Here is a 20,244-nt window from a genome sequence, read left to right on the forward strand (position 1 = left end):
TAATAAACCAAATCTTTCATAGCTGTTTCAAAATTTGCTATTTAAAGTATTTCCCCTGTACATCATTAAAGTTCTGGGTGGAGACAAGACTTGCTCAGTAAACTGAGTATCAAAGATCAGAAGTATGCTATACTAAATGTCAGGATTTTTGCTAATAGTAGTAGAGCTTGACTGGAATCTGGGCACAGATACACACATCTATGCACTTGCATAGCAGGTCCAGTGTTAAAAATCCATCTGGGATGCTGGGCCCACAGCACAAGGGTGGAACATGTCTTAGCACTGCACATGGGTGGAACATGTTTTAGCATGTGTAAGGACCTGGGTTTAATCCCTAAGAACAGAAAGATTTAAAAAATAAAGTGAAATGACATTTTCCCAGAAAATTCTATTTTCCAAAGATGTTTGCAGCAGTATCTTCTGCTCCTTCTGCTTTTCTATAATCTTGCTACTCCCCTAGCAAAAGATGGTATCCATGTATCCATACCTTGAGGCTGTGTTGACCTTTGTGACTGCCTTGAGGCAGAAGCAACACTACGGGATTTCCAAGGCTAGGTTGTAGAAACAACATGCACTTTAATTTCATTCTCTTGAGGAACTTACTCTTGAGCCCAGACATCTTCTGTGGGAAAGCCCACATGACCCACAGAACCACTGATCCACACGGAAAGGACCTAAGGCCCTCTGCCAGAGCTGAGTTCCCAGTCAGGAGCCCCAGCATGCCAGACACGCAAGTGGACATCCTGAAGGTGGACCTTCCAGTCCTAGTTAAACCAACCTTGCTGACACCACGTGGGGCTGAGACACGCTGTCTCAAGTGCTCCAGAATTTCAGATTCATGAGCAAAATAAATGACTTGTTTTATTGTTTGTTTTTTTGAGACAGGATCTCCCTATGCTACCCAGGCTGGCTTTGAACCTGTGATCCTCCTGCCTTTACCTCTGAAGTTGCTAGGATGACAGGCCTGCACCACAGTGCCTGGCATATTTTTATATGACCTTTTTTTTTTTTTGTAGGATTGAGGATCAAACCCAGGGTCTCCCTTATGCCAAGGAAATGCTTTACCACTGAGCTGCAATCTTTTGCTTCATTATGAGATGATGCCTTTGTATCTACTTGCTATTACATATTAAAAATTTAAGGTCAGGGGCTGGGGAAATAGTTCAGTTGGTAGAGTACTTGCCTTGCATGCAGAATGCCCTGTGTTCAGTCCCCAGCACCAAAAAGAGTTAAGGTCAGTGGGTATACTTTTAGAATTCAATGAAAAAAAATTTTTTTTTAGCTGGGTGCAGTGGCGCATGCCTGTAATCCCAGCGGCTCAGGAGGCTGAGGCGGGAGGATTGCAAGTTTAAAGCCAGCTTCAGCAACAATGAAGTGCTAAGCAACTCAGTGAGACCTTGTCTCTAAATAAAATACAAAAGAGGGCTGGGGATGTGGCTCAGTGACTGAATGCCCCTGAGTTCAATCCCCGGTACCCACCTACCTCAAAAAAACACCCCCCCCAAAACAACCAAACAAAATTTGAAACTCAAAAGGTTAAATGAAGACCAAAAGAAGTCCCATACTACAATTAGTCTCATATAAAATAAGAAATAAACTAACTTTCCTGATCTAGATCAGAATCCACAATTTCTGCATCTGTTTTGTGATAACTATAATGCAGCAATCAATAATTAGAATATCATTAGTAATGGAGATAGGTTACTTTCAACTATTGCAGAGTTGTTTTCGGAGTTTTAAATGTAATTAAGTTCAAGGAAAGGAATTTATCTGTTGTTTATTATTAGTAAGATTATGCTTGATGCTTTTCCTATAATGTGAACTTGTTCAACTGCCTTTTCTTTTTTGTTCCACAATTAGCCAAGTTAAAAAAATACTATCCCTTTTATTATTACCTGTAATAAAAACTAAGTCACTTTCTCTGTGCTGATCCTTTTATCCCAATGGGAACCCAGGCAGAGGAGAGCCGGACCCACCGTACCTGGCCATGGGGTTGTAGGCCTGTGCCAGGGCCCAGCACGAGCGCAGGGAGGGCGAGGAGGAGTCCTTCAGCAGCTCCAGGCTCAGCCGTCTCAGCCATTCCAGCCAGTCATCTTTGGAGACCCTCCTGGCAGCTCCCCAGGCCTGTGGGCCCAAAGGTGACAACAGAAACCATCAGTCTCCAAGGGCCCATTGTAAAGAGCCCTCATTCACTTGATAATTATTCTATTACTTTGATTTATAAAATTATACCTCTCATGATGAAATTCCACCAGAGCACAAATACAAAAGAGTAATATTTAATTAAAAGGCACAAAGCAAAAGCAGCAACCTCTGGAATACATCACATGACAGAAAAGGCCTGTTTTATAACTAGCTTGTGCTATATTCTGACAGCAAAGCAGAGAGCTCTATGGAAGCAGAATGGACAGGGAGTGTCATACACAGGTGTGTTCAACAAGCCTAATGGCCTCTAGTGGCGCATGGAGGAAGCTGGGCACTCTGCAATGTAATGAATTTGTAACTGTGCTTGGCACAGCTGGCTGGGTATGAGTGCCTATTTCTCTGCAGTTAAAAACACCCAGCTGGGATCCTGGTCTTGCCACTCAGCAGTTGCACCACCCTGAGAAAAACACATATGTTGTGTGGAGCCTCAGGCTTCCTTATTTAGGAACAATGTATCCAGAGGTAAGCCAGGAAAGATGAACAAAAGTGGTAACTACTATCAAAATAACATCCATCTGAACTGCCCTCGCCCTAACTAGAAGCCCTACCTTCCTCTTCTAAGCCCTTTCCAGCAGAATAGACATGTCGATCCTCTCTTAACTGGGGAAGTCATGTCAGTTAGTGCAGCAGTCTGTAAACTGGACCAGTTAAATCATCGAGGGAGTGAAAGAACCCCTATGTGCTACACCACCAAACATCAACAACTTGACCATTGGGATACACTGGAGATCTGCTTCTTCTCAAAACTTACCAATGGATGATGCCACATAAACTAGTAATTTTTGTCAAAACAAACTGAACTAAAGTATCACAAGAGGCAAACCAAAATATTACACTGACTGAACATACAATGAGAATCCCTGAATAAGGAGAAGTAAGACTAGCTACCAAAGACCTCTGAAACCTGCTAGGTGACACAGAAACTTTGAATCCTTTTCTGTTCTCCGATTCGGGTTGCTTAACCACAAATTGGTCTGTGTGCAGCTGTACTGTGAAACAGCACTTAAAAAGTTGAACCCAAACAAGGAAGTAGTATGAATTTCTTTCTCTAAAGACATGAGGTTGGGCCTTGGGAAACAAAGGTGACTTAATACAGTGGTTAAGAGAGTGGTCTCTGGAATTGTCCAGGTCAGATCTGGAATCCTGGCTCCACCATTTACTAGTTGACAAATTGGGCAAATTATTTAACCTCTCAATGCCTCAAAGTATAATCTGTAAAATGGGGACAGTAATGACAGTACCTAACTCAGGGGGTTATTGTAAAAATTCAAAGTCAATGATTAAATACATGAAATGCTCACAACATTGCCTGACACATGGAAAACTGTCAACAAATGTCAGTTGTTGCTACTGCTGCTGTCATTACTGCTGTTACTACTACTTGATAAATGGCAGCCAACAGGTCTTCAAAAATCAAACTTAATGGGCGACTGCACTGTCTATCACACAGGCCAAATCCCACCTGTGGGCCTTTCCTCCCTGCACCTCTGACTTCTCCAGGTTCTATAATAACTGTAAACTCCAGCCAGGTTCCTCTTGCCACCCACCCAATGCTAATGCCTCCTCTGGGGTGCTGGTCCATGATCATGGGCAATGCCAACTTATTCCTTGTGAAGGAGAGGCCAGATAGACTATCAAATGACAGCAGAGCTGCTGGAAATCTACAGGCCATCTTGAGATATACAGAAATGGTGTTGTTTTCTGTACTGTGTAAAACCACTATTAGCGTAGACAACAGAATAGTAACTAAGGTGGCAAATGTTATTTTGAAAGCTGGTTAAAGAGATAACTATTCCAATCTCTGATCATCATTACATGAGGGTTACATGGAACACAATTTACTTTTTGATGAAATGGATTCAATAATCAGCTGTGGAGAATTCTGCTTAGGGTTTTAGAACTTGATCTATTCTCTCAGGTGAAGTAAACTACAATCTTTCATTTGTCTGGCATGATTTATGCTTATTTTCCAAGTCCTGGGTAGAAAGCCATACTTCCTGAAAGCACATGTCTATAGTCCCAACTACCTGGGAGGCTTAGCTAGGAGGATCTCTTGAGCTCAAGTATTCAGGACAAGCCTGAGCAACAAAACAGCAAGACCTCATGTTAAAAAGAAAAAAAAAAAAAAAAAGGAGGATGGGGAAGCAACTCCCTGAAAGTGAGCCAGAATATTGGGGGAATCTGCTAAAAGAGAACAAAGCTTCCTAAAGCAGGCGGACAGCTACCTGGAACAACATTCTGAACTTAGGCAGGCTGAAAACATCTGTGTGGAAATGTGCAAACTGGCTTCCTTGCCTGCCCACCCCTCGAATGTGAGGTGTCAACAGGTGGTCTCAAGAACTGCCTGGGAATGCCAGGTGACTGATGACCTGCAAGTCTCAACTAGCAGTTAGGAAATACCCATGGGAAAAGCAGCATCCCTCCGACCCAGCAATATTTGACCACTTTCCGCTTAAATTAGCAAGCATTTCCTAGTGGGGTCACCTGACATTGTGTGGGTAGACTCTGACACAAGATCAGTAGAACACCTGCAATGTTCCAAGGCTAGGTGTGAGCACACACACACATGCACACAAGACTGTGTTCCAATCTTTCTGGGCTTGGCCAAAATAAGAGGATGAGTCAGCTGGGACATAGGCTTGCCCAGTTTTTTATTTCTCTCTGTGCGTGCACATGAAGAGTAGCTGTTGTGTCAGGTTCTAAAACATGAAGAATAATAACACGTTAAAAATATAAACTGGAACTGCCTGCAGTCTCCAGAGGCACTAAAGACTAATGCAAAATGTGGAAAATAAGCAACTTGGGGTATTTATTTAAAAGTTGGTGAAGTAACTATGATTACTCTGCTCAGATTCACTAGAAATACTAAGAGACTGCCTGCTTTCACGTGGACGGCCAATGACACACATGGTGAAAAGCTGGCCACACCCTGGCTTTGGTCAGCAAAGACAAGTCAGTACTTAACCTGCAGAGATATAAAATCTCACTACTCAAAGCAGCACCATGTTGCCTGAGAACCTGTTAGAACTACAGAGTATCAGGCCTGACTTCAGACAATCTGCATCAATGTAAGCATTAAAAAATATATATATTGGAACCTTGAGGTGTTCTACCATTGAGTTATATCCCTAGCATATTTTTAGATTTTATTTTGAAACAGGGTCTCATTAAGTTGCCCAGGCTGGCCTTGAAATTGTGATCCTCCTGCCTCAGACTCCTGAGTAGCTGGGATTACAGCTGTGTGCTACCACACCTGGCAAGAGTAAGCATTTTAACAAGATCTTCAACAACTGATAAGCCCAATGAAATTGGGAAGTTAGCAAAGCTTTGCTTTATAGAGCCTGCATCAGTCTTAGTGCTAATTATGGGACTCACCAGCTTTGTTCTATTCATGTGAAAAATAAGAGTGTTATTTGCAAAAGATTCTACTGCTGAAGTTTCAAGGGAGCACAAAAGGATATTTGGTTCTCTGCTTTTCCTCTATTAAAAAATATGATGAGCTTGACATCTGGATAAAGACAAAACAGCCTAAGTTCATGGTATCTATATTACTGGGAAAATGCTGGGCTAGTTCCTGGGTGATTTAAACTTAAGAGAGCAAGAGCTGAAAGCTTTGAACTAGAGGGATAAAGACAGCCGTCTTTCACGAGTCCTCTGGAAGCAATGGACCTGCCTTCTGAAGGTTGATGGTGCTGACATGCAGTTTCTTCATGGGTCCTGTTTCTACTGGTCCACTAGCCAACGCATCTCCTTGGCCACTCCTCAGTATTCGATGCTGGTAAATCAAAGGGTCCTCCTCTTCATCTGCAAGGGTGTATCCCTGCAAACAGATTTACAAAAAATTCCTGCAATTCCTTTAGAGGTTGTCAATGTAGAAAACAAGCATAAACCTTGGGAGATCAGACATTCTGGAAGAGGCAGGGTTTCAACAAGCAGTAAAAGGTTGCATGTATGGACAGAGTGAGCCTCAGGTGGATCAAGTTTCCCAAGACAGACCATTTTTTGTTGGTCACTCCTGGTCACCAGCAAGCTCTCACTTTAGTAGTATGGGCATGCAACCATGCAACTGGCAAAACAAAACAACTGTGAGCAGGGAAAAGGTGACGACGTGTTTAGAGCAAAGGTGGCAAACAGTCTGCCCAGTTTTTGTATAGCCTGAGAACTATGAAGGGATTTCACAGTATCAAATGGTTGAAAAAATAAAAACAAAAATTAATACTTTATAATACAATACATGAAGATTGTAAGAGAATAAAAGTCTGGTGTCTGTAAAGTCTTTTCATAACGCAATCAGCTCACGTGGCTTATGGCTGCTTTCAGGTTGCAGTGGCGGAGCCGTGCAACTCAGTAGATACCATGTCTACCAAGAAAGTATGCCAATCCTGGTTCAGAGTTAAAAAGCTAGACATGCTCGTTAGCTAAGAGGACAAGAATGCCAACGAGGAAGACAAAGCAGAATGGAAGTGTGTTCACCTTGACGATTCTGCAGATGAGCACGTCATAGCGCTGATGGTTGATTCGGTGTCGCACCAGAACTTTGTTCACCATTGGAATGAAAATTTGGTACTATAACAGGAGTGGAAAGAGATCAAAAAACATTACTTTGGAGGGTGGAAAGAAAAGAATATTACACAATTACAGGATAGCTATTTCTGCTGGGTGTTCTACAGAACCCTTTATACTATACCAATCCACAGCCTCGTCTTCCATCTGGCTTCCTGAAATAGTTTCTCCCAGATTTCTGTTTCTACCCTTGTCCCCATAGCCTATTCTTCCACCCAACATTGAGTAATCATTTTAAAATATTAAGTCAATCATATTTTTCCTGTGTTCAAAATCCCCCAAAGACTTCTGGTCTTGCTCAGAGTAAAAGCCACTTGCAATGGGCCACAATAGTGTCTGCATGCTAGTGGGCAGCAGCATCACCAGGAAGGCTTGAAACTAGAGACTGCTGGGCACCATAGTCAGAGTTTGATTCAGCAGGTCTGGGTTAGGCTGAAACTCTGCATACCTAAAAAGTTTCCTGGCAGGTGGATGCTGATATTGCTTGTGCATGGACCACATTTTGGACCTGTTTCTAGTCTTTTCCTACCCACCTGCCTCATCTCTATGACCTCCGATCCAAGCCTTCCTCCTGTCCCCTCCTGAAGTCATGCTGCTCTCCAGCTGTGCTTGCTGCCAGCTCTTCTTGCAGGCATTAGCCTGGGCATCTGCTGCTGACTCTGGGACTGACCATTACTGTATTTAGGTCTCTAGACATCCTCCCTATCTACACTGAGTAACAGCATTTTCCCTGCTTTCACCCATCACTCTTATGAGACAAAATGGGTTTCCTTGCTTTGCTTCATTGGAATGTGAGCATTAGGAGAGCAAGACTTTGTTTTATCATGTTATTTCTAGAATGCCACTTAGCCCACACAGGTGGCTTAATACATATTTGATGAACAAATGAAGAACAATAACAAAAAAGCAAATAGTTCTGTTTTCTGAAGGTGCTTAGGACCTACAAGACTAAATAAATGGAGAAGCTCAGACAAAGTCTTTCTCTTGAAAGAGGAGCACTTGTTTGTTCAGGACTCCTGTATTACCTTCTTCCCCAACTGAAAAACAAGTGAAGACAACGTGTCCATGGCTGTGGAACGCAGCTCTGGGCTCTGGTCCAGTGTACGAACAATCGGGTGAATGATCCGGGAGGCGTAGTCAGTGAAATCCAGGGACTCCGTCAGGCGGTCCACTGTCTCCAATGCCGCCCTACAGCATCGGGAGCATACAGGGATTGCTACACACAACCCAGAGGAAGACAAGTGCCTGAGCTCCCTTAACAATCAGCACTGAATAAATGGGACACAAGGGCTTCTGGGGTACATGAGTGACATGGATCCAACACATGCTGCAGTGGGACAGAGACAGTTAAGACTTCCATAAATCTAGGACAATTCTGGACTAAAATAATGAGAGTTGAAAGTCTGAAAAGAAAAAAAAGGAAAGAAAGAAAGATGGCCTAGACATTTGCAGGTAAATGGATGGAGTTAGAGAAGATAATGCTAAGTTAGCCAATCCCAAAAACCCAAATGTCGAATGTTTCCTCTGATATAAGGAGGCTGATTCATAACGGGATAGGGAGAGGGAGCATGGGAGGAATAGAATAGACGCACTCTAGATAGGGCAGAGTTGTTGAAGGAGAAGGGAGGGAGCATGGGGTTATAAATGATGGTGGAATGTGAGGATCATTATTATCCAAAGTACATGTATAAAAACACGAATTGGTGTGAGTATACTTTGTATACAACCAGAGATATGAAAAACTGTGCTCTATATGTGTAATAAGAATTGTAATGAATTCTGCTGTCATATATAAATTTAAAAAAAAAGAAAGAAAGAAAGAAAGATGACCTGGGAACATAAGAAAAGGACATTTTCTACAAAACACCAAAAGCTTAATGATTGTTGGTCCTCAAGGGCAGGTGCTTACTTTCGAGATGGCAGTGGAACTTCAGGGGCATCGAACAGCTTCACGATTGGAGGCAACAACAAATGCAGATAGTCATCCAGGTTGGCACCAAATAGCTGGATTGCTGCCAACAACTGCAAGAGGGAATAAGAGCACAGCAGAGAACAAGTAGAGTCAGGTGTTAGGCAGCCAAGCACAGGACGGGGCAGTGGGATGCTAAGTCAGAGTTCTGGGGGACTCTACCAAGCCATCTTGAGCCACTCTGAGCTATATTCTTCAGGTGATCCCTTCCCAATTTTATTTGCTTTCATATCACTTTGCCTTCTGTGCTTATTTCAATTGATAAGAAATAGAGAAAACTTGTCTGGGATAAAATATTTACCTAGAACAACCCTAAGAGGAGACAGAACTTAAGGATAATTAAGAGGGAACGGCAAACTTGGTGTAAACTGCCAACAGGCAGCATCAGTTGTCAGTGTTCTTGATTTGGTCTTATGGAGTGAACATTGACTTGTCACACAAGACGATCTCACTTCTCAGTTGATCTTCCAAGGATTCTGAGGAAGCTGGACATGTCCCTGGAGGATCCCAGGCTGCTCACCTTGATGGAGACGATGCGGCCTGGGCTGTTGTCATGCATGAAGACACGCAGCATGTGCGGGATCAGTTGGGGCAGATAGAGCTTAAATTCACCCCCAAGAGCTACCACGATTTGCTCAATGAGAAGAATGATTGTGCTCTGGATGGAAGTGTTCATCACCCAGAATTCCTAGAGAGAGGAAGAGAAAGAAGAACAGTCAAATGTTTCCCCACTGAAATGTGAATGCAGAACTAAGATGGCCAAAAAGAAGCGAGTATGGTCTGCCCCAGAGGAACTCCTCCCTCCTCTCACTGGGGCTTAGATAGCCTACTGTCTGTCAGCTGGAGAAATGAAACCACACTTCTCCATGGCTCCCTCACTCTCCTGTGTTTTGTTCACACTATACCTTTTTCCTAGAAACCCATTTCTTGTTCAGCTCAGCCCCATCTGTCTGTTGAGCACCGGCTGAGCCTTGCTTCTTCTGTGAAGGCATTCCTCTTCCTCTGCCATTTGGGTCACTTTACACTCCTCCTTTAAGCACCTGTCAAACTCAATGTGCTTCACACCCTCCCCTACTCGACTATAGGACAACTCCAGGCAAGAAGCCATTAAAGTTCATCTCTGTATTCCCAGAACCTGCTAAAACACCTGGGATACTATAGCCACTCAAACGCATGCTTACAGAATGAACAGATGACTAAATCTCACTCATTCTAAGAGCTCCAAAGTGACACAGGGTGGACTACTTTGGCATCACCTGATCTTTACCAGAGGGCAGCTCCAGTGTTATCGACATTTCCTATCCTTCCTGGAATTACATTTTGCTAGATAGCATCTGATATCTATCCCAAAAACCTATCCATTAGGCCTGGATAGTGCCACAAAATGAACACTTTTAACATCCATGCAATTATAATTCACAGACATTACTAAAACAAAAATTTGGCCAATGGGCCACAAATCTTGCCTTGGAAATTCAAGGCAGACTGGCTTAAGTCCCTAAGAAAAGCTGTTATTTTAAATCAACTCAAAAAGAATAGTGCCAACTGCCTTCTTTAAAACCTCCAGAGTAGGAGCGTTAACGATAACAGAAACCCTCCTAATGATGGAAACACATGAATATTAATACTCTTGGGTCCCTAAATAATTCAGGGTAGAAGTCAATAAAAACAAGGATAACTTCTCAGACAAAAGGTTTTAGAGAAGGATAAAATATTTTTAGTGGGCTGGGATGTATGTAGCTCAGCCTTGGAGTGGTTGCGAGTCCCTGGGCTCAAACTCTAGTACTGCAAGAAAAAAAATTTTAAAGAAGCATTAACAATTTAGAAAATAAAACCCAGACAAGAAGAGGCTCGTAAAACTCTCTCTCTCTCTCTGCTGGGAAAGAAGTATTCTGAGAAAGCTATGTTCACTTTAGATAAGAAGCTTTGCTAAAGAAACACCGCAGACCTTCAGGCACCTTGGTTGGTGCGGGGCTCATTCGCTCGGCTGCACTCTGCCTTCTTCAGAGAGAGCCCACCTACCCGCAGCTGCATCACCACAGGCTCCTCACAGGTTCTCTACTCAAAGGCCAGCAGCCTGCAGGGGGATGTCGGCTGGATCACTGTTCACAGAATGTTCTCTTCCCGGGCTCAGGGGAGCTCATTAAAATGCCCAGGATCAACAGCCAAAGGGGGAGCCCAGCTACACCTTCTCTACTCAGGACAGAGTGGAAGCTGTATCTTGCAGCTGTGAGGTTTTCGGCCTCAAATTCTGTTTTGGTCAGATGTCTTTTTGGGGGAGTGAGTCAAAGGTCACTTCAGCTCCCCACCATGAGTACACTGCTTCCTCTGTGTCTCTCCTCCCCCTAAGACCACCCACTAAGCTTTTTAGTATTCAGCCTCTATATTCCCAGTACAGAGGCCTCAGTGGTAGGAGCAGCTTTTAAGGATTTATACATGCAGGAGTTCTGCTCTGAGAGCCAGGTGCTAGGAGTTTCATTTAGAAAGATAGCCATTTTGATTCTGGCCCTGCTGCATCCTCCAAGCTAACTAAAAAGGAGGGAAGGACAGAAACCATTGTCCACCTCTGTCCAACGCAACTTTCCCAACAGAGATATTTACATTATGCAGAACAGCAGGGAAAAGGATCTTGCTGGAAGGGGCTGTCTCCTGACACCTGCCTAATGCCTGCCATAAACGACCCCAGCCCAGCCCTCAGCAGTGGTCTCACCTTTTTCCTTTTGCAGTTCTGGAAATGGAACCCAGGGTTGCTCTACCACTGAGCTATATCCCCAGCCCTTTTTATTTTTATTTTTTTAATTTTGAGACAGGATCTAAGTTGTCCAGGTCGAACTAGAACTTGTGATCCTCTCGCCCTGACCTCCTGGATAGCTGGGATTACTGGCGTACACCACTGTGCCTGGCTGGCAATACTCATGCTTTTGGAGAGCAGGGCAGAGCTTCACCTTGTTCCTTAGTGCCTGACAGGCAACTGCGGTATTTAACATCCCTAGGAAAACCCAATCCCAGTTCCCTCTTTAGGCCGTGGTTTTACGGGCAGTAAGAAGAGGGCTTTTCTGGGAATAGAAAAGCACTGTTGTGATATTAAAACAAAATTGCTTTGTTATGTGTGAGGCCAGTAACTCAAGAATATCTCTGCCAGAACAATTACTTTGGGATTCCTCCTCGGACTTCACATCTTGTACTCACGTACTGGAGCCAGGAGCCTGGAGCGACAGCCCCTCCTCCTCCCCAAAATGCAGTGGGCTACTCTGCTCTACTTTTTATACTTGAGCTGTAACAGCTCCACAATGACCAATGAAAAGAATGTGTATGTCACCCAAACTTGCGTCTGAGCTTCCCTTGATCCAAACACGGAGGAACAGGCAGCAACTTCTACTCACTCTCATGAGGGTGACTATTTCATCCATATAAGGCCTGATGTGGCTCTTCACAAAAGACACCAGCATTCCCAGCTGCTGGAACAGAAACTGAAAGAGAAAAGAGGTTGGCAAGTTGGCACCAGGAGGGGTGCAGAACTCCCAGGCTTGCCCTGGGTCCACATGAACAATTGAAGACCACTGTGGCTTGCTCTCTGCACCACCCCATCTACTGAAATTATGCTCCAAAGACCAGACTTAAACTTCCCTAGGTGGTGACAGTTGTGGGCCTTTGCACAGCAGGCCAGCTAGTTACTGCATGACAGGGGATCTTGGCCAGGCCAGCTACTTTGAGTCACTTTGCCACTTAATTAGCTTTGCAACCATCATTTAACCTTCCTGTGCCCAACCCATTCACTTGGAAAACAAGATAACTTGTAAGCAGGAAGATGCCACAAAGCACTGGAATGGGGACCTGAACCCTGCTCAGTGCCCAGGTAGTGCCAGCTAACATGGAAGGATTTCTAGAGTCACTAGAGACCAAAAATGGCCACTGAAATTTAATCATCCATAAACATTTCTTTTGTCTATTTTGCCTTAATTTATTGTCACCTACTTTCTAAATTAAATATAGTTTACTCTTGATTATGGGTATTACAACTCATTTACAGTAATTAACTCATCAATTAATTAACTGTGTCTCTAAGAAACTGAGCCAAAATAGCAGGCAAACCTGGGGAAGAGCTAGTTAAGGAGACTGTTCAGGTTGGTACTCTGCAACTGTAAGGAGGACCTGGGCGAGGAAAATCCAGTTACTTCCCAGGTTAAAGACCTGTCTTCAAGGTATAGATTTTTATTTTATGCTCTTCAGATAATGCTACATGTCAATATTAAGTCACAAATCATTCTAAAACTCCCTCTCCCCAAACTTTACAGTCCTGTATGCCATTAACAAGGATAACATATATATATGTAATTTATACATATTATAAACACATGTATATTTTCACTCCTATTGACATCATAAAACTTGAGTCAGTTGAGGATAAATAAAAAGTATTCAATCCTCGGCATCATATAAAAATAAATTAATTAATTAAGGCAAAAAACAAAAATAAAATACAAAAACAAAAAATATACACGAGTATTAGATTATTAAGCTTGAATCCTTTCACATAAAGCCAGACTTTCAAAGGGCTACATATGAAGAGAAATCATAATTAACAAAATCTGTTCAATGGGCAAAGGAGACAGAGAAATGTGTCAGTTTGGAAGTGGAGTCCCGGTGGAAGACACCTCCCCTGAGAGATGATGACCTTAGGCTTCCTTTCACATGGGTCTATTTTAACTACCTATGTAGCTTGGGAAACTTTAAACCAGCCAAACAACTTCAGGTTCTCCCAAATCACTTCACAAAAGCAAAAGCACATTTTCCCCTCTCTGGAGAGATGTAGCTTCAGAGTAGATGCTCTAGTATTGCTTCACAGGCCCCAAATTATCAAACACAAGGAAACAGACCACTGCCAAGCGTTGACTCAGAAGAAACAAGAGCAACAGAACTAGGCCCATCAAGGATTTTATATACAATGGCATTAAGGAGCAGAAAGTACAAAGTGAGTCTGTTTAAAATGTTCACAGGAGTAAAAATGAGAAGGAAAAAATGAGGTAAGGAATAAAATACTACCAAAAAATACTAGGCATATTTGAAAAAACCTACTATAACTTCAGAATAAAATGCAGTTGAAATTAAAAACTCAAAGGCAGGTTAAAAAAAGACACAGTGGATTGGGTTGTAGTTCAGTGGTAGAGTGCTTGCCTAGCACTTGTGGGGCACTGGGTTCAATCCCCAGCCCCACATGAAATAAATAAATTTAAAAAATAAAAGTATTGCATCTATCTGCAACTAAAAAAAAAAAAAAAAAAAAAACACAGACCCTGGGCATGATGGTGTGCAACTGTATTCCTAGCAATTTGAGAGGCTGAGCAGGAGGATCACAAGTTTGAGGCCAGCCACAGCAACTCAGCGAGGCCGTAAGCAATTTAGTGAGACAATGCCTCAAAACGAAGAAGTCTAGGCATGTAGTTCAGTGGTAAAATGCCACTGGGTTGTATCCCCAGTACTGCAAATAAATAAATAAAAATTTTTAAAATAATTTAAAACACACAGCAAAAGAATTAGTGAACAGAATTGTGAATTTACATATCCAGAAAACATTTCTGAGAATCAAAGATGGAAAATATGGACAAGAAACCAATAAACACTAAGATCACATGTCTTATACATTTCTAGTCAGAATTCTTGAAGAAAAATACAGAAAGGTAGAAGTCCAGTTTCTTAAGAATTGACAAAATACACCAATCCTAAAGAAGCAGGAAGCCCTGAGTCTCCCGCAGGGTAAATAAGGACACTTCCTCTAGATGCACAACACCAACATTTCAGAATGACAAAAGCAGTGAGGAGACTGGTATGATCTCCAAAGAGGGACCAAATGAACAGAACCTCATTTCTCAGCTGTGACAAAAGGAGTCAGTAAACACTGGGAGACTAACTGCAGCTATAGGAGGGTCCAGAGCCACATTCTCAGCTAAGCCAAGATTTTAAAAGAGGGTCAAATGAAGACTTTCAGAAAAGCCAGAGACTTTACTTCAATGAATACACACAAAAGGAATCTGCCTTGGGAAGAAGGAAAACAGTCTTAGGAGCAAGCACTGAGGTGGAGGACAAAATGTGGTCAGGAAGGGACAAATGTGAATGGATATAAACAGACTCTGAAATGATGTTTAATTTGGCGGTAAAAAAATAATACTAGACAATAACATAAGAGGGAAGGAAGATGGTTTGAGTAATTATTCAAAGTTTTATACTGTTCATGGAAAGGACGGAAACATTGATTAATTTTAGACTTTGTGCAAATCAAAATTTTAAGGGCAAAAAAGATAAAAGTTAGATCTATTCCTTATACTAGGACATAGTCCAAAGAGCTCAAAGATCTAAATGCAGAAAACAAAGCCAATCGACTACAAGAAGAAAGATATAGATGAAAATGATGTGTGTCCAGCACTTCTCATGATAGGATTATTATAAATAACAAAAAACTGAAACACACACATACACCCATCAACAGGGACTGGTTAAACAGGCATGGCATGGCATGGTATGGTTCAGCTCACACAATGAAGTGCCATGTAACTGCAGAAAGGAAATTCTCAACACAAGGCTCTGGCATGAACTCTAAGATATGCCATTAAGTGAAAAAAAGTAAGGTTCAGAAACGGTGTTTATAGCAAGTTACCTTCTGGGTAAAAAAGATGCAGAAAGACATTTCCTTATATTTTAAAAAATACACAGTGAAAAGGTAAATTTTAAAACTGACTAAAATGATTCCCTTAGGGGGAAATGTAGAAGGCAGAATGATGATACCCCAAAGATGTCCACACCCTAGTCCCTGAGACCCTCACATGGCAAAGGGTCTCCTAAAGACATGGTAAAGGTTCAGGTCCTTGAGATAGGAGATCATTCTGGATTATCCAGATGGGCCCAATCTAATTACAATTACAGGAGTCCTTACAAGCAGCAGGTGGCACTGGTCGGAGAGAAAGATCTGGTGACAGAAGAAGGCTCAGAGAAAGTAAGTTTGCTGACTCTGAAGATGGAAGAAAGGGGAAAGGAACACAGCTGGCCTCCATAAGCTGGAAAAAGCAAGGGGATGGATTTGTCTCTGGTGCTTCCAGACAGGAACATCACCTGACTGACACCTAGAGAACTATGTGGGACTTGAGATTTACAGAGCCCTAAATAAATCTGTGTTGTTTTGAGTCACTAAATTTGTGCTAATTTGTTACAGTAGTCCTAAGATATAATACAGGAAGGAAGAAACAAGGTACAAGATCTTGCTAGATATCTCATTTACAGTTTTGACTTTGGAAATATGCTAATGTTTTTTGAATAGCCAAAATAAAAGTTAAATTCAAGAAAACTAATCTAAAAATTGAAAATAAACAATTGTTTAAGTACAAACCAAGTTGGTTGCACACTTACTCAAAGAACGATTTCAAGTGATTTTAAACACAGTATTTTGGTTGTATATTCCTAGTGGGACAAATACTAAGAAGGATGATGCCAAAATGCAAAACAAGTCTTAAATTGTATTCAGTAATCTTTTTTGTTCTTCCTCTCCTCCAGTATTAGGTATTGAACCCAGGGGTGTTCTATCAGTGAGTTCCATTCCCAGACCTTTTTAGTTTTCTAAAAATTGAGATGGGGTCTTGCTAAATTACCCAGGTTGGCTTTAAGCTCATGGGCTCCAGTGATCCTTCTGCCTCAGCTTCACAAGTAGCTGGGGCTACAGAAGCCTATCACTGTGCCCAGCTATGCTTTCAGTAATCTTATTGTTAATACTGAAATTGATAGTTTACTATTTATATATATACAAAACATATATATATCTGGGCACAGTAGTGCACACCTACATGTAATCCCAGTGGCTAAGAGGGGTGAAGCAGGAAGTTTTCAAGTTCAAGGCCAGCCTCAGCTACTCAGGGAGTCCCTAAGCAACCACCACCCACAAACACTAAAACTCTCATGAGAAAGGCTCATGGGGGCGCCTGAACTCACTGATAACCTTTCCATGAGGAGCAACAGATCATCTAGAAAATTTCTGTTCACTAAATGTTGAAGTAGGAGGTTTACAGTACCATCCAATAAGTATTTCTTCCCCAAAAGAACAAAATATGAACCTAATCAGGTCTCTAAATCTAACCAGTTTATAGCAAGCCGGACCAAATGCAGATGGGAAATTCTATAGGTTAAATGACCTATATATAAAAACATATGCCATGAAAAAAAGTGGAGGAAACGGGAAATAGAGAATTATACTAATTAAATGCCATGTGCAGACCTTATTTCGATTTTGATTTGAGTAAAGCAAATATTTTTAAAAAATCATTTTAAGAAAATAAGAACATTTGAAGAAATGTTAATATTAAATGAAATTAAGGAATTATTGCTAATTTTGTAGGTATTGTAATTGTGTCATGCTTGTAAGGGGATAAGTGTTTATTGGTGAAATAACATGACGTCTGGAATTTGCTTTAAAATACTCCAGAAAGAGGGCTGGAGTTGTGGCTCAGGGTAGAGCACTCGCCTCACATGTGTGAGACCCTGGGTTCGATCCTCAGCACCGCATAAAAATAAATAAACAAAATAAAGATATTGTGCCCATGTATAACTAAAAAAAATATTTAAAAAAATACTCCAGAAAGAAAGAGTGTGTGTGGGGGGGGGGGAGAGGGAGAGAGAGAGAGAGAGAGAGAGAGAGAGAGAGAGAGAGAGAGAGAGGGAGAGAAAGAGAGAGAGAGAGAGAGTCAAAGTGCTAATAACAGTTGATGGGCATAGAGAACCTAACAGGTTGTCTACTTTTGTTTATAACTGAAATAATTTCATTACAAAATGTTTTAAAAAATTAAAAGCGGTCAACAAATAAAATCAAAAGATGAAATAAAAAAGAAAGCATTATGTGATATAGTAAAAATAAATCCAATTGTATCAGCAATCAAAATATGCTAATATTAGGCAAAATAAATTTTAAGATATTATTCAAGATAAAGAGGGTCATTTCATAATAATGAAATTAAATTTACCATGAAGATAAATTTTAATTTTGCATGCATATAATAATATAACCTTAAAAATACATAAAATTGGCTGAACTATGAGAAATTAATAAATCTACTACTAAAGAAGACTTTAAACTTACTTCTCTCAGTGACTGAAATTTGAGCTAACAGAAAACTAATAAGGATATAGAAGATTTGAACAAAGTATGTAATCAGTTCAGGCTAATAACATGCAGAATCCTGTGCATAACAGTAGCCAATACATACTATCCCCACCCCACAGGAGACATGAAAAGCCATTACATATGAGACCATTAAGGCAATTTCAGCAAACAGAGAATCATAAGCACAATGCAATTAAGTTAGAAATCAATACAAAAAGAGAAATTTAAAGCCTTATAAATTTCTATGTAAAATATCCACTTCTAACTCACTCCAGGGTAAAAGAAACAAACCATAAACATTAGAAAATAGTTCTGAACAAAAATGAAAATACATTATTATTATTCAGCAGTGAAAGAGAAATAAGCTACCAAAAAACATTACAATATGGATGAACTTCAAAAGTATGATGTTAAGTGAAAGAAGCTAGACACAATATCACATGTCCCATGATTCCAATTATAAGGAATATGCAGGAAAGGCAAATCCATAGAGACAGGAAGCAGATCTGAGGTTGCCTAGGGATGGGATAAGCGTAGAAAATGAATGCAAACAAGCAGGAAGTTTTTGGTTGTGGCAAAAATTAGACTGTGTGATGATTGCTTAACTCTATAAATTCACTAAGAATGTGAATTTTATATTTAACAAGGGTGAATTTTATGATATGTAAATTTTATCTTAGTAAAGTTTAAAAATGTTTTTGGAATGTAGCTAAGTAATACTTGAAGTTTATAATCCAAACAAATTGCATTAGAAAATAAGATTGACAATTAATGACCTAGAATTCCAACACAAGAATTTTTCTTAAAAACAAAAAAAAAGAGCCACACATGGTGGTGCATGCCTGTAATTCCAGCGGCATGGGAGGCTGAGGCAAGAGTATCACGAGTTCAAAGCCAGCCTCAGCAACTTAGCGAGGTCCAAAGCAATTTAACCAGACCCTCTCTCAAAATAAAATATAAAAGGTCTGAGGATATAGCTCAGCTGGTAGAGTGCTTGCCTCATATGTACAAGGTCCTGGGTTCAATCCCCAGCGCCACAAAAAAAATAAAAAAAAAAAAAATTTAAAAAGCAGAAAAAGAAGAAAGTAATAATAAATAGCAGATTAATTAAATAGAAAATGAAGATACAAGAGATAAAATTAATAAAGGCAAAAGTTTTTTCTCTGAAAAATAAAAAATACTAAGACAAATTTCTAAGAAGAAATTATAGATATAAGAACGACACCTATAATTCCAGTGACGCTGGATGCTGAGGCAGGAGGACTGCAAGTTCCAGGCTAGCCTCAGATACTAAGTGACACCCTGTTTCAAAATAAAAAAAGGGCTGGTGATGTGCCTACTAGTTAAGTATCCCTGGGTTCAAACCCCAGTACCAAAAAAAAAAAAAAGAGCAAATGATGTCATGACAATAAATTTTCTCATTTAGAGAAAATTAAGTTTCCTAGAAATACGTGACCAAACTGTATCAAAAATTTCTACAAGAAAAAAAAAAAACATGAAAAGTTAAATAGATCTCTGAATCTATAGTTTAAAAACAAGCCAGGCAAGGTGGTGCACACCTGCAATCAATCCCAGCTACTCAGAGGCTGAGGCAGAAGAATGACAAGGTTGAGGCCAATCTGGGCATCTATGGGACATTCTCTCAAAAGAAAATTTAAAAAAGGGTTGGGAATCCTCAGCACAGAAAAAAAAAACCTATTCAAGAACATAGGTGCAAAAATTCTAAACTAAATATCAGACATAAAATCAATATGTTAAAATATACATCATAACCTTGGTGGAATGCTTCAACATCAAACATATATCGATGTAATGCAACATATTAACACACTGAAAGAGAAAAACCAAATGATCATCATTGCAAATAGATAGAGAAAAGGCATTTGAGAGGCTGGGGGTATAGCTCAGTTGTAGAGCACTTGCCTACCACGTGTGAGGCACTAGGTTTGATCTTCAACACCACATAAAAGTAAATTAAAAAAAAAAAAGGTATTGTGTCTATCTACAACTAAAACATTAATTAAAGGCATTTAGTAAATTCAATACCTATTTATGATAAAAACTCTTTGACAAACTAACACTATGAAGAAATGCTTATAACCCATATAAGGCCATCTACCTAAATCCTGCAGCAAATAGTATACTTAGAGGTGAAAGTTTAACAGGTGTCCTGTTAAGTATCCCTGGGTTCAAATAAGAAACAAGGTTCAAGATTTCCACTGGCACCGCATCTAATCAACAGTGCAGCAGAGGTCTGAGGAATGCATAAGGAAAAGTAATAAATGATTTACTGATTAAAATGAAAACAACCAAACTACCCCTTCCCCCTGTTTCTTCTCCTTTCTTTGTTTTTTCAGACTATATGATT

General features: G+C 40.6%; 1 protein-coding gene across 1 annotated transcript in view; it reads right to left on the reverse strand.

Moving 5' to 3' along the window:
- Mtor (mechanistic target of rapamycin kinase) overlaps positions 1–20,244 on the reverse strand; it is a 117,128-nt gene that overhangs the window by 71,659 nt on the left and 25,225 nt on the right. Inside the window, exons 20-26 of the mRNA XM_027947615.2 lie at positions 12,121–12,207; positions 9,258–9,425; positions 8,678–8,790; positions 7,794–7,956; positions 6,679–6,771; positions 5,879–6,025; positions 1,982–2,124 (exon numbers count right to left, since the gene is read on the reverse strand). Coding sequence (XP_027803416.1) covers positions 1,982–2,124; positions 5,879–6,025; positions 6,679–6,771; positions 7,794–7,956; positions 8,678–8,790; positions 9,258–9,425; positions 12,121–12,207 — 914 coding nt within the window. The remainder of the gene's footprint in view (positions 1–1,981; positions 2,125–5,878; positions 6,026–6,678; positions 6,772–7,793; positions 7,957–8,677; positions 8,791–9,257; positions 9,426–12,120; positions 12,208–20,244) is intronic.

Source organism: Marmota flaviventris, chromosome 10 (genome assembly GCF_047511675.1).
Source record: "Marmota flaviventris isolate mMarFla1 chromosome 10, mMarFla1.hap1, whole genome shotgun sequence".
NCBI classification, from domain to species: domain Eukaryota; kingdom Metazoa; phylum Chordata; class Mammalia; order Rodentia; family Sciuridae; genus Marmota; species Marmota flaviventris.